At 37.9% G+C, this 14,361-nt stretch overlaps 2 protein-coding genes and 1 long non-coding RNA gene across 3 annotated transcripts in view; 1 reads left to right on the top strand and 2 right to left on the bottom strand.

Annotated features, from left to right (window-relative positions):
* Positions 1 to 178: 178 nt before the first annotated feature.
* On the top strand, positions 179 to 2,202 carry LOC103156566 (uncharacterized). Its single transcript, XR_478158.2, has 2 exons — positions 179 to 301; positions 1,154 to 2,202. It is a non-coding gene; the product is annotated as an uncharacterized LOC103156566 (long non-coding RNA).
* A 1,018-nt stretch (positions 2,203 to 3,220) lies between these two features.
* LOC103156565 (UPF0676 protein C1494.01-like) overlaps positions 3,221 to 14,361 on the bottom strand; it is a 17,461-nt gene continuing 6,320 nt past the window's right edge. The window contains exons 2-6 of the mRNA XM_007578672.2: positions 6,834 to 6,900; positions 6,546 to 6,702; positions 5,754 to 5,896; positions 5,436 to 5,546; positions 3,221 to 4,488 (exon numbers count right to left, since the gene is read on the bottom strand). Of these exons, the coding sequence (XP_007578734.1) occupies positions 4,309 to 4,488; positions 5,436 to 5,546; positions 5,754 to 5,896; positions 6,546 to 6,702; positions 6,834 to 6,900 (658 nt within the window). The 3' untranslated portion in view covers positions 3,221 to 4,308. The remainder of the gene's footprint in view (positions 4,489 to 5,435; positions 5,547 to 5,753; positions 5,897 to 6,545; positions 6,703 to 6,833; positions 6,901 to 14,361) is intronic.
* Positions 8,128 to 14,361, bottom strand: part of LOC103156564 (UPF0676 protein C1494.01-like) — a 17,260-nt gene continuing 11,026 nt past the window's right edge. Inside the window, 5 exon segments of the mRNA XM_007578671.2 lie at positions 8,128 to 8,685; positions 9,628 to 9,738; positions 9,942 to 10,084; positions 10,739 to 10,895; positions 11,028 to 11,094. Of these exon segments, the coding sequence (XP_007578733.1) occupies positions 8,506 to 8,685; positions 9,628 to 9,738; positions 9,942 to 10,084; positions 10,739 to 10,895; positions 11,028 to 11,094 (658 nt within the window). The 3' untranslated portion in view covers positions 8,128 to 8,505.

Raw genomic sequence — 14,361 nt, 5'->3', positions numbered from 1 at the left:
GTTATTGTTGTGAGTCTGCAAAAAAAGAAAAAAAAAGAAAAGCAGGAAACAAGTTTTTTTGTGAAGTAGCTCTGAATTATCAGGGTATTTTAGGATTTTCACATCTTACCTGAGATGGGCAGGTAATTAAAACAACAGTTTTAATTAAATTAAATTAATCTGAGTTTAATTCAAGTTGTCCATCAATGTTTCTCTAATGACATGTTTTCTTTCTATGCTGTTTGTTTCCTTCGTTCTTCTGCTCAGGCTATGGAAGAAATGGAAAAGATCAAAGCCCAGAGTTTAAAAGCTGAAGCAAAACGTAAGTGTGAGATGGTTTTAATTGCTCTCAGTTTATCCCAAAGAGCTTAACTTTTACTCCTAAAGCTACTGACTCAGTTAAAGCAGGTCTACGGTTTCTCGTGGTGTTTGTCTGTGTTTCGTATGAATCAGAAATTTAGAAATATTTAGCAAGAAACAGTCAGAATTTGTTTCTTGCCACACAGTAGCTCAAATTTGATGAAGAGCAGTTTTTACTCATCAAATTTTCCATCGGACTTTGACAGGTCCAGTCTAAGACGCTACTGTTGATCTAGCTCTGTATCTTTGATGTTCTTGCTCTGCTAGAACACAAACTATTCATTGTGACTCTGAGTCTAAAAAGCAAGCGAATCAAGAAGGGGGTCCTCTGATTGTAGTTTTGTGGCCCATCACCAATCTTTAAAAAGCCTGAGCTACCAATTTTTTTCCCATAACTGAGGTCACTTTATTGAGAAGAAGTCCCTAAATGTAGAGAGGAAGTCACTAAATTGGTACAGTGGGGTGACTATTGTTAGCTGTGGATGTGCAGATGTGACCCGGTAGGATGGTCTGTCAGTCAGCCTTCTCTCACAGCAGAGCAAAAGGGGTCAGTGGCTGATTATCAGAACTTGGCAGATTATCAGAACTTAATCAGTTTCACAGATTAAGTATCGGCCAATCATCCAAAATTCAGAAAATCGGGAGCGATCGGCTGGCCAATCAACCGGTGCACCTCTAAAAACAAGGATAAAGTGCTTGATTACGTGTTGGCTCCTTTATATCAAACAAACCACTTTCCAGAAGCCACAAAGTCCATGTTTCCAAAAATTTAAACTAAATTCTATGACTGAACAAATGTCACTTTTTGTTGCAGAGCCCCGAGGCCCGATGGCTGAGGCGGAACCGGCACCAGTCATACCAGGAAATGCCCAACCTCTGCCTCCTGGTCACCAACAGCAGGACGTGCCAGTGCCAGGACACTCCTAGGCCTCCCCCTCCCTGTCACCCTGTCTGTTATGAGTGAGCGTCTTTGTACGTTTTCTTTTCGTGAACCAATTTTTCTGCTTAGAAAACTAATATCCTGATTAATGAAAGGCAAAAACAGCCCAAAACCATCACGCGTCCCCTGAAGGAAGCCGATTCAGGGATCAGATTTAGCGCCAGTGCCAACCCTCCCTTTAGCTAGCCAAATCAGCTGAACGAGCCAGAGTTTTCCTGACAGACAATCACTTCTTTTGTTTTGGGTTTTTCAAACTTCTATCCCAACAAGGACTCCGTGTCCTCAGTGGGAAAATTCTCCTTAAATGAAGGGTTTTGTTTCGGGCACTGTGGTTTACTGTAGAAGATATTATCTACAGCAAACCCCATCAACATGTATTTTTGTTATTAAGAGATAATCTTGAAGAAAAAAAAAAGAATGTGAGTAAAGAATCATTTTGGTTGAAATTCCCTTACCCACTTCCTGTTTTACACGTAGCATTTCTGTTTTGTAGCCGCTGCGTCTTCTGGACCGGACGATGGAAGAAAAGCTCATCTCTACACTGTACATTGAATTTGAATTTTTCACAACTGTGACTTCCAGCGACAAATCTGTGATACCTGATGTGGTTCTTTGTGTTTAGTGTCCACCACTGCCCCATAGAGTTCGTGTTGTGTTCATGATAATTTATTTATTCTATAAATCCACTGGAAATTTCCTCCCTTCAAGAAGTTTAATAACATAAATGAAGAGTATGAGTTAATTCTCAGGGGACTTTAGATTGTTTTATTTAATCATGATTTTATGTTACTTAAACATTGCAGTAAAACATAAAACTGGTAAAACTTTTTTTTTTGTCTTCATTGATAAGTGTCCTGTGGAATGATGTCATGGTGTACATGGTTTGACTGTTACTAATTAAATGAATGACCTTGCAAGTGTAACGCTTGTGTATTTGCATCATTTATGTGTTACCTTAAAATACATTCTTAATTTATTTTCCTGGCCAACAACAACAGAAAATGAGCCATTTACATCAAATTCAATCCAAATCAGCTGTGAAGCCATTGTGGAATCAAAAGGGTCACGTGACGTAATCACAGGTCTTAAATTTTGTCTTGGCAGGATTATTTAATCTTGTATCTCATATATTAAGTATATTTTATTCCATGCTTTTTGTTTTTATTGGGAAACTTTTCTGTCAGGCAAAAGTTTGAGTCACACTCCAACATCTACATCATATTCTGTGACTCGAGACTGTTGAGGCAACCACTGACTAGCTTTTTAGCGTGTCTCATAATATGGCATGGGTAAGTAGTATAAATTTATATATATATATTAAATGCCATTCAGAATTATTTTAAAACGTCTTAACTGATTAAGTGAAACCTGTAGAAAATGTTGTGAGACAAAATCAACCATCGCTTCAGAAAACAGTCTCTCTAACCGGGTCTAGGATATTTCAGGCAAGACACAAAAATGAGACACAAACCAGAATATAAAATCACAAGACATTTATTAAATCAATGCATTTGGCCAAACAGAGACACAACTCGCCCACAAACACGAACAGCAATAAGTCCGCAGGAGGAGGTCGTGTCTGAGTGAGGACTTCATACTTTTATCTCTCATCCTCGCATCCTAAGACATTGTAAACCCCACCAACTATTCCCATACACACAAACTACACCTTTCAAATCCTGTCCTGCATAAAACACTCAACTCCTGGCTGCTAATCACTTAAGGAGTTGTGTTTTCTCGTTAGTACTAGATGTTTCACCTTTAACTTCTGCTGCTAGAACACTCTGAACTGCTCCACCCTGTTCTGCCACGATTTGCGCTCCTTATCTGTTGCACACAATGTTGAGAAAACGAAATATTTTCTACCTGTTGCTCGTTGTTAACTTGTCTCCCCAGGTCAGTTAATGTCGTGTGTAAAAGTGAAACCATAAAGACAAACGGTCACTGTTCAACTTCACAATCAACCAGAATTTATTAAAAAAATCAAATGCATAAAATCACATCAACAGCTCAACATAATCATCAGAAACCAAATCCACAAAGAAATTAATTACCACAGAAAAATACAAAAATACAAAGACGTTCCTCCGTATTAACTGCCACACTGTGTGTGACATGAGCAGTTTCAATACAAAAACATCTGTTACACTTTTTTTAGTAAAAATTTCTGTCATTATATCAAAAACATACAATTTCACTATGAACTTATTTGCTGTTTGACAACAATAATTAAAACTTCTCAGTTTTTGACATTGTCTAGTAAAATGTTTTTACGTCAGGCCACGTAGCTGCTACATCGATGAGCTGCTCTCATATACTTGGGGATATGTGGTTTGCTCCTGAGTGGTCATTTTGTGGTTAAAACAAACATTATTTTTACATCAACTTCAAAACAATCAGGAAGAGTCTAGCGTTTCAAAATGCGCTAAACTTAAACATCATTAAAACCAGCATAATTAAACAAATTTTTTTCAACACTGGCCAACAACAACAGAAAATGAGCCATTTACATCAAATTCAATCCAAATCAGCTGTGAAGCCATTGTGGAATCTAAAGTGTCATGTGACGTAATCACAGGTCTTAAATTTTGTCTTGGCAGGATTATTTAATCTTGTATCTCATATATTAAGGATATTTTATTCCTTTTTTCTTTTCATTGGGAAACTTTTCTGTCAGGCAAAAGTTTGAGTTGCACTCTGACATCTCCGTTGCATTCTGTGACTCGAGACTGTTGAAGCTACCGTGGCAGCTAACGAGCTGCTGAGATGCCCTTGCTAGCTGGCTAGCTTTTTAGCATCTCTCATCATATCATGGCATGACACGCATGTAGTATAAATTTATTGAGAGTTGGCTGGATGAAATTTGTACATGTCTGTAGATGTATACATCTTAGATTCCATTCATAATTATTTCAAAATGTCTTAACTAAGCTGGTGAAACCTGTAGAAACCATGTATGTGTGTGACATAATGTAATGGAGAGGTTTGTCATTTGTGCAACGTTTGAGCAGAGAGATGAGCGTCTTTCTTCACTTCCTTCCGTATGTCTCACTGAAACGCTGTTCAAGGTAGTCGGCTCCGGTGACAGGAGGATATTTGTTTGAGCCGTCGCAGCAGGTGATCAGGGCCTCGTCGTCTGGCTGGACGAAGTAAGCCAAAGACTGGCGAGTGCTGGAGTTTCCAACAGGGGGCAGCAAAACCCGATGACGCTGAAAAGACAGAAAGCAATATTACAAACTACTTTGACCCAAACTTCAAGCGTTGCATATTTTCCCACAGCTACGTTGCTCTGATAAAATGTCAAATACGTCAATAAACATTGTACCCCACTGTACAAAATATAACTGAGTGAAACAAGAGCTCTAAAAAGCCTTAGATTTGATCACGCTTTTCAGTTTGAGTTTCTGCCACAGCAATAAAAAGTCTTCCTCTAAGGTTTATTGTGTATATTTGCAAGCTGTGCTCCTATATGTGCTAGCATTAAAGCTAAATCTAGCAATGATACAGACTTTATTTCAGAAATGTACAGGTTTTTTTGCCAAATGGTTCAGAATCGTAAAGTTAAAAGTAATCACGGGCCACAAAATGTACTTTTCATTTTTACTTAATGGAAAAATTCTTAACAAAATTAAAATAAAAGAAAAGAAAATGATGTGTAGTAGTAATCATTACAGATTTGGGGGAAAAAAATGCTCTTGGATGTTCTCAGTAACTAAAACAGGAAGTGGATCTGATAGGAAATGATTCCTTTATTTTGCTAGGTTTAATAGACGGGTTCACCAAAGACTGTTTTTAAATGAAAATAACTGGATATTTGTGATTTACTGTAAGATTTAATTCAAAGCGAGACAGGACATTAATACAGAATATTTCTTTTGTTTTTGATTATAGGAAGACCTTCATTTGTCAGCAAGTTTTTTAAAAGGCCTAACCTCAGAGAAAATTTTACACCAATTTTCTTTTTTAAAAGTGTTCTTGCAGCATTGACCGCCTGGACTGCTGAACAAAATTCGTGGCATTCTCAATTTTTGACCCAGGAGCATCATCAAAGTCATTTCAAAGTCCGCACTTAGACCCCCGAGCCGCTCTTTAGACACCCTTGCTTTGATTTTAGCCTCTGAAGAAGAAGAAAACATGTAAAATCTTTTTAATTTACCACAGAGATGAGCTGATCACTCGTCCAGCGCTGCATCAGGTCAGCGATGTTGACCAGGACGGTTCCAGGGATACAGGGAGCCGAGATAAACTCACCTGCGCGAGTGCAAACCTGGAATAAGACGCATAACATGACAAAAACAAATGAAATGCTTTAGTAAAATAAAAAATAAATGATCTCAATCAGTTTCCATAAGTTGCTTTGATTAGATTATTACTATAATCTAATAAATTTAAATCAAAGGGAGATGTCAAGAAAAGAGCTGCACCTTCTTTGGGGTAAAAATGGATACATTTCACTATTAATCCCTGGAATTACCTGCAGACCCTCAGAGCCCTGGAAAAGCAGAGTGATGCTTCCGTAGTCAGAATGTTCCCCACATCGCACCTGGCCTTCCTTTGCCGTCTCGCTCTTCACTGAAGGGTAGTAGAGAGTCCGCAGCGTTGTGCCGTTCTTATCAGCTGCAGGAGACACAGCAGTTCTCTAAATGCATATCAGCTCAGATAATTCACACAATAATAATTCACATAATTCTAAATTTGAAAAGTTGAAGATTTGCTACAAAAAACTCAGAAATTTTTAGCTTGATTGGAGAAATTTTACAGAGAGAATTTTTAAATTTCTGAGTTTCAAAAGTGGAAAATTTGAGTCTTGAAACTTAGAAAATGTCCAAATGTCAGAAATGTGATTTTTTTTTTCCTCAAAAATTTCTGAGATTAATCTAAATTTTTTTTTTGACTTTTCTAGCAAATTTTCAGCTTTTCAATCTCAGAAATTTTATAGAAAAACTTGGACATTTCTTAGTTTCAGAGGTCAAGAATGTTCCAACTTTTCAAACTCAGAAATTTCCAAATGTTGAATGTTTGAGATTTTTTTTCCAGCTTTTTTAATCTCAGAAATGTCCAAGTTTATCGAGAAAATTTCTGAGCTTAATCACAAATCTTGAATTTTTGGTGGAAATTTAATCCCCTCTTTTTTTCTACCTACATCTGCCCTAATACGCCGTCGTACGCACGTCCTGTTGAACAAGTTTCATGATTTTCTATGAAGTGCACCTTTCCCACCGACCTCATTGTCCACCAAAGCATTGAGAGAGTGTGAAAAACCTACTTCCTATGAATCGATGCGCACTCAGGAATATGTCCGGGTCCAGACTCAGGCTCTGGGCCATCACCCTCAGCACCCGCAGACTCAGGTCTTTGCAGCGATGGAAGAACGCTGTGAGGATCTCTCGGAAATCCCCCACGGCGTCTGATGACGGCCATTTCTGTAGAACAGACAACGACTGACTAGCCTGACCGGAAGATTTTGCAGTGACCCAAAGTGCTGAGTTTCCCAAAGTTTGCACTTGCAATTTTACAGAGAAGCATGCTGAACAAAAACTTAGTGAGTCATTACTATGTCAGGTTGAAATGATGTCAGGTTAAATGCCTCCTTTAGGTCTCCTGGCTGGCTCGGATTCAACCTGTAAAAGAATTCATCTGGATTAAAAATCAGTCTTGAACTTTTCCATGTGGTCCATGTTACCAAATTTGACAAGCAGGTCGATTGTGCTGTTTCATCCCTGACTTCTGGTGAAGTTAAACCCTTGTAGTGCACTTTGTGTTGGAATAAACCAGGTGTCCAGCATGCCGCTGCTCACCTGTTGACTAACAGTAGGAGAGACAGTCACATCAGTCTTGTACTTCACTCCCTCCACTTGCTCCTAGTACGTTTGAGTTGATTTCAAAGTCTTGATGTTTGTTTTTAAAGTTGCTTGCAGCNATACAATTTCACTATGAACTGATTTGTTTTTATAGTAATATATATTTGATAATGTATGTAGAAATCATTATTTTATGGATAAAAGAAAAAATAAATTGCTCTTGGGGTCCCTGGTGGCCGCGGTAGGTACAGCACGCTTTGCCAGTAACATGAACCGCAGTGCAGTGCGCATCCAAATGTCCGAAGCTCCGGTGAGAAGTAAGAAAAACAATGTCTCAAAAAAGGACTTATCCTTCAGGGAGGGAGAAAAGAAAGAGGAACATAGAAAAAGGCCGAGATAAAGGTTTGTTTTAATGTGCCTTGGTAATGTAATGTAAAAGATTTATAAAGCTGTTTATAGAAAATTAGCTTGATAGTGGTCCAGTTCAACAGCCAAACATTTATGCTACACCATTTGTATTTATATGAAACTGAGTTTAAACATTAAATGAGATGATTCTCTTGGTTGGCTCCGTATATTTCTGAGGTATTTTTGGCTTCAAAACGCTGTTTGACAACAATAATTAAAACTTCTCAATGTTTGACTTTGTCTAGCAAAATGTTTTTACGTCAGGCTACGTAGCTGCTATATCGATGAGCTGCTCTCATATACTTGGGGATATGTTGTTTGCTCCTGAGTGTAGTCATTTTGTGGTTAAAACAAACATTATTTTTACATCAACTTCAAAACAATCAGGAAGAGACTAACGTTTCAAAATACGCTAAAGTTAAACATCATTAAAACCAGCATAATTAAACAATTTTTTTTTCAACACTGGCCAACAACAACAGAAAATGAGCCATTTACATCAAATTCAATCCAAATCAGCTGTGAAGCCATTGTGGAATCTAAAGTGTCATGTGACATAATCACAGTTCTTAAATTTTGTCTTGGCAGGATTATTTAATCTTGTATCTCATATATTAAGTATATTTTATTCCTTTTTTCTTTTCATTGGGAAACTTTTCTGTCAGGCAAAAGTTCGAGTTGCACTCGGACATCTCCGTTGCATTCTGTGGCTCGAGACTGTTGAAGCTACCGCGGCAGCTAACGAGCTGCTGAGATGCCCTTGCTAGCTGGCTAGCTTTTTAGCATCTCTCATCATATCATGGCATGACGCGCAAGTAGTATAAATTTATTGAGAGTTGGCTGGATGAAATTTGTACATGTCTGTAGATGTATACATCTTAGATTCCATTCATAATTATTTCAAAATGTCTTAACTAAGCTGGTGAAACCTGTAGAAACCATGTATGTGTGTGACATAATGTAATGGAGAGGTTTGTCATTTGTGCAACGTTTGAGCAGAGAGATGAGCGTCTTTCTTCACTTCCTTCCGTATGTCTCACTGAAACGCTGTTCAAGGTAGTCGGCTCCGGTGACAGGAGGATATTTGTTTGAGCCGTCGCAGCAGGTGATTAGGGCCTCGTTGTCCGGCTGGACGAAGTAAGCCAAAGACTGGCGAGTGCTGGAGTTTCCAACAGGGGGCAGCAAAACCCGATGACGCTGAAAAGACAGAAAGCAATATTACAAACTACTTTGACCCAAACTTCAAGCGTTGCATATTTTCCCACAGCTACGTTGCTCTAATAAAATGTCAAATACGTCAATAAACATTGTACCCCACTGTACAAAATATAACTGAATGAAACAAGAGCTCTAAAAAGCCTTAGATTTGATCACGCTTTTCAGTTTGAGTTTCTGCCACAGCAATAAAAAGTCTTCCTCTAAGGTTTATTGTGTATATTTGCAAGCTGTGCTCCTATATGTGCTAGCATTAAAGCTAAATCTAGCAATGATAAAGACTTTATTTCAGAAATGTACAGGTTCAGAATCGTAAAGTTAAAAGTAATCACGGGCCACAAAATGTACTTTTCATTTTTACTTAATGCAAAAATTCTTAACAAAATTAAAACAATAAAAAAAAGAAAAGAAAAGAAAATGATGTGTAGTAGTAATCATTACAGATTTGGGGGAAAAAATGCTCTTGGATGTTCTCAGTAACTAAAACAGGAAGTGGATCTGATATGAAATGATTCCTTTATTTTGCTGGGTTTAATAGACGGGTTCACCAAAGACTGTTTTTAAATGAAAATGACTGGATATTTGTGATTTACTGTAAGATTTAATTCAAAGCAAGACAGGGCATTAATACAGAATATTTCTTTTGTTTTTGATTATAGGAAGACCTTCATTTGTCACCAAGTTTTTTAAAAGGCCTAACCTCAGAGAAAATTTTACACCAATTTTCTTTTTTAAAAGTGTCCTTGCAGCATTGACCACCTGGACTGCTGAACAAAATTCGTGGCATTCTCAATTTTTGACCCAGGAGCATCATCAAAGTCATTTCAAAGTCCGCACTTAGACCCCCGAGCCGCTCTTTAGACACCCTTGCTTTGATTTTAGCCTCTGAAGAAGAAGAAAACATGTAAAATCTTTTTAATTTACCACAGAGATGAGCTGATCACTCGTCCAGCGCTGCATCAGGTCAGCGATGTTGACCAGGACGGTTCCAGGGATACAGGGAGCCGAGATAAACTCACCTGCGCGAGTGCAAACCTGGAATAAGACGCATAACATGACAAAAACAAATGAAATGCTTTAGTAAAATAAAAAAATTAATGATCTCAATCAGTTTCCATAAGTTGCTTTGATTAGATTATTACTATAATAAGTTTAAATCAAAGGGAGATGTCAAGAAAAGAGCTGCACCTTCTTTGGGGTAAAAATGGATACATTTCACTATTAATCCCTGGAATTACCTGCAGACCCTCAGAGCCCTGGAAAAGCAGAGTGATGCTTCCGTAGTCAGAATGTTCCCCACATCGCACCTGACCTTCCTTCGCCGTCTCGCTCTTCACTGAAGGGTAGTAGAGAGTCCGCAGCGTTGTGCTGTTCTTATCAGCTGCAGGAGACACAGCAGTTCTCTAAATACATATCAGCTCAGATAATTCACACAATAATAATTCACATAATTCTAAGTTTGAAAAGTTGAAGATTTGCTACAAAAAACTCAGACATTTTTAGCTTGATTGCAGAAATTTTCCGGAGAGAATTTTTAAATTTCTGAGTTTCAAAAGTGGAAAATTTGAGTTTTGAAACTTAGAAAATGTCCAAATGTCAGAAATGTGATTTTGTTCCTCAAAAATTTCTGAGATTAATCTAAATTTTTTTTTTTACTTTTCTAGCAAAATTTCAGCTTTTCAATCTCAGAAATTTTATAGAAAAACTTGGACATTTCTTAGTTTCAGAGGTCAAAAATGTTCCAAGTTTTCAAACTCTGAAATTTCCAAATGTTGAATATTTGAGATTTTTTTTCTGCTTTTTCAGCTTTTTTAATCTCAGAAATGTCCAAGTTTATCGAGAGAATTTCTGAGCTTAATCACAAATCTTGAATTTTTGGTGGAAATTTAATCCCCTCTTTTTTTCTACCTACAACTGCCCTAATACGCCGTCGTACGCACATCCTGTTGAACAAGTTTCATGATTTTCTATGAAGTGCACCTTTCCCACCGACCTCATTGTCCACCAAAGCATTGAGAGAGTGTGAAAAACCTACTTCCTATGAATCGATGCGCACTCAGGAATATGTCCGGGTCCAGACTCAGGCTCTGGGCCATCACCCTCAGCACCCGCAGACTCAGGTCTTTGCAGCGATGGAAGAACGCTGTGTGGATCTCTCGGAAATCCCCCACGGCGTCTGATGACGGCCATTTCTGTAGAACAGACAACGACTGACTAGCCTGACCGGAAGATTTTGCAGTGACCCAAAGTGCTGAGTTTCCCAAAGTTTGCACTTGCAATTTCACAGAGAAGCATGCTGAACAAAATACTTAGTGAGTCATTACTATGTCAGGGTGAAATGATGTCAGGTTAAATGCCTCCTTTAGGTCTCCTGGCTAGCTCGGATTCAACCTGTAAAAGAATTAATCTGGATTAAAAATCAGTTTTGAACTTTTCCATGTGCTCCACGTTACCAGCATAAATGTCTACTTATGTTTTTTTATGATTTTATGTGATAGCCTTACACAATTAAAAATGTAAAAACTGTAGCATGCATGACCAGTGGTGTGCCTCAAAGCTCAACCCTCGGTTTGTATTGTTCTCCTCACTGTATTTGTTACCACTGAATTCAGTCATCACCACACAGCCTGAAGTTTCAATTCTATGCAGATGATCTACAGATCTACTTGCCAATTAGTTCCAACAACATAAATTCATTTGACTAAGGACATCAGAGAGTGCACTGAACAAAATTGGCTTTGCCTGATTTTTTGTCTCAGGCTAAAATATTGTCAAATTTTGTTCCAGATATTTGTACTTACTGGTTCCTCTCCTCTTTGTGAGGTGATGAATTTAGGGGTAATGGTTGATGACTGTTTAAAATTTGACAAGCAGGTCGATTGTGTCGTTTCAGCCCTGACTTCTGGTGAAGTTAAACCCTTGTAGTGCACTTTGTGTTGGAATAAACCAGGTGTCCAGCATGCCGCTGCTCACCTGTTGACTAACAGTAGGAGAGACACAGTCACATCAGTCTTGTACTTCACTCCCTCCACTTGCTCCTAGTACGTTTGAGTTGATTTCAAAGTCTTGATGTTTGTTTTTAAAGTTGCTTGCAGCGTTGCACCTTCTTACTTACGTGATGTTGCCCAGTCTGCTGACCAACAACTGACGAAGGCCCCTGGGTCAAAGTTCAAACTGTGTAGCTGGTCTAAATCTGGAATTCATTACCTCTTGAACCTAAGCTACAACTTTTAGCACATAGTAGCATTTTACCAATATTGTTAAACTGTTCTTTTTACCTGTCTGTATTCTAGTCTGACTGCTTAATTTTTGCACAAATGTTAAGTACTTTGGCTCAATAGGTCTATATAAATAAAATTTGATTGACTGGTGTGTACCCAGCCCTGAGTAAATACTTTGTAAAACCATCCTGTGTTCAGAGTAATATGCAGTATTAGTTTTCCAATACACTTGTAGGCCAAAAAGATCCAAATAAAAACTTTAGGACTTCCTATGCATATTTTTTTTTCACCTAATCAGCTCAGTTCAGGTGGACTGTCGTCTCTTAGTGGTGTTTCCATGTTCAGAGGTATGGTGTTGCAGAGAATGAGTATCAACTGTGTGTGCTTGTGTTTGTATGAGAGTTTGTGAGCAGAAATGGTAGTATGAACAACCGTGAATTAGCATCGCAGCTAGCAGCTCGTTTCTTTGAAGAACTGACATTAATAAAGAGAAAAGCAGAGAAGCTGGTCAGAGATCTGAGCTGCGGTCTCCCGTTAATATTTTCTTTTGAAATCTGTGATATATCTTCATCTTTAGGAAGGATTTTCACTCTCAGCATGTCTTTGAACTTCTCTCTCTTATTTACTTCAGCGCAGCTGTTTTTAAATTCTGTAGCTTTCCGTGTACTTCTAAATCTCCTTCGTCGCATCTTTTCGGGCTTGCTACTGCCTCTAGTGGCGTGGGGGTGGCAACACAACTAATCTAATTACATTACTAAATCAGAATACCACAAAGTCTTTATTATTAATTCTGGCATTACTGGAACCGTAAAAGATAAATACCCTGCAGTTGACTGAAGTTACACATTTTACACTATTTCAAGTTCAATGTCAAAATCACATTTAAAACCTCTTTAGCTCATTTGATTTAGAATTCATTCATAATATTATAACAATAACTTATTAGTTACTCTTATTATAATTTTAATGCGAATTCTTACAGACTGTCTTCTGAAAAGAAACCAAGAATAATCCATTTCTCTAATTATTTGATACCACAGTTACAGTTATTTATTTATTTTTTTACTTGTAAGTATTTCCACAAGTGTAAGTTTAAGTATTCTTACGAGTAAACCAATATTAATATAAGTATTTTACTTTGGGTCTTATGCAGTTACTCAAAATGTTCAGATTTCATTCTTTAAAATTTTCATGCTTTGGGATAAGGAATAATTGAAACTATTCTTATAAATCTACAAGCTGGAAACTTACTTCCTCCTCTTCCAGGAAGCCTGCTGTTCCTGTTTCATGACGCTTTCTGCCTGACTATGATTTCTTGTGATTAGACAGAAAAAGGAAGTAGAATTAAAGCAAAGTTTGCAGGAGACAAAAACAACACACAACCAGATTGATTCTATTGAAGTTTAAGTCTACTGTTGGGTCTTTACGTTACTTGTGTGATCAATTTTAAAGGTAACTGCATGTATTGTTACTATTAAACTAAAATCTCCAGCATGGGGAAGTGGGATGATCTCAGGTTTTCTTGACAACAGTCAGCTCAACTTTGTTGAAAACACTGGCTATATCTTTAAGAACTGCAAGAAATATTTTAGCAGAGACCAATAATTATTGGTTAAGAATAATTAACCAATAAATTAATCACATTTTCCTATAGCGTGGTAAGTGTTTTGTTCTATTCACAAATTGTTGATAACGTGATTCTATGAATATGATTTATCGTTTTAGGGTCAAAGGAAAATTTCCACGCAGTAGCAGGTTTGAAAAGATGTGACTCAGGAGCAGATTTAGAGTCCACTGAAAGCTACAGAATTTGTTAAAACTGTGAGCTGCACTGAAGTAAATAAAAGAGAGAAGCTCAAATACATGCTGAGAGTGAAAATCCTTCCTAAAGTTGAAAATATATCACAGATTTCAAAACAAAAACGGGAGGCCGCGCATAATATAGTAAATAGCTCCCACTTCACTTCCGGAGTGCAATGGTGCGAAATTGAAAGTGGTCCGTTCCCCCCCCCTTTCTGTTTGCTGCAGCAAAGTCCTTCTCGTCCATTTGGCAAAAACATGCAGAAGTACTAAAACGAAAGTCCGTGGGATATAGTTGCGCACTACACTGTGTTGGTCTGTCGCATCAAAAGTTTATTATTATTATTATTTTGTTTAAAAATGCATATTAGTGTCTTTTTTTGTCGTATCTTCCTTATCTCGTATCTGGATGACCTACCTCTCTGTTTCCATCGACACCCAGCCGTGGTTGGAGCTGTTTGGGAAGCTACCTCTGCTGAGTTGCTTCTTCAGCTCTTCTGGCTGCAGGAAAAACCTCTTGGACGACTCCATGACACGCTCCACCTATTAAAGACACGCCACATATGAAATGCATATTTTACTTTAGAGGATACAGTCAGCGTATATGAGTGTTCTCGGCTGGATTCACCTCCTCTTG

Source organism: Poecilia formosa, unplaced genomic scaffold, assembly GCF_000485575.1.
Source record: "Poecilia formosa unplaced genomic scaffold, Poecilia_formosa-5.1.2 Scaffold487, whole genome shotgun sequence".
NCBI classification, from domain to species: domain Eukaryota; kingdom Metazoa; phylum Chordata; class Actinopteri; order Cyprinodontiformes; family Poeciliidae; genus Poecilia; species Poecilia formosa.
The sequence above is the reverse complement of the archived record's forward strand: the minus strand, read 5'-3'. Positions and strand labels throughout refer to the sequence as shown.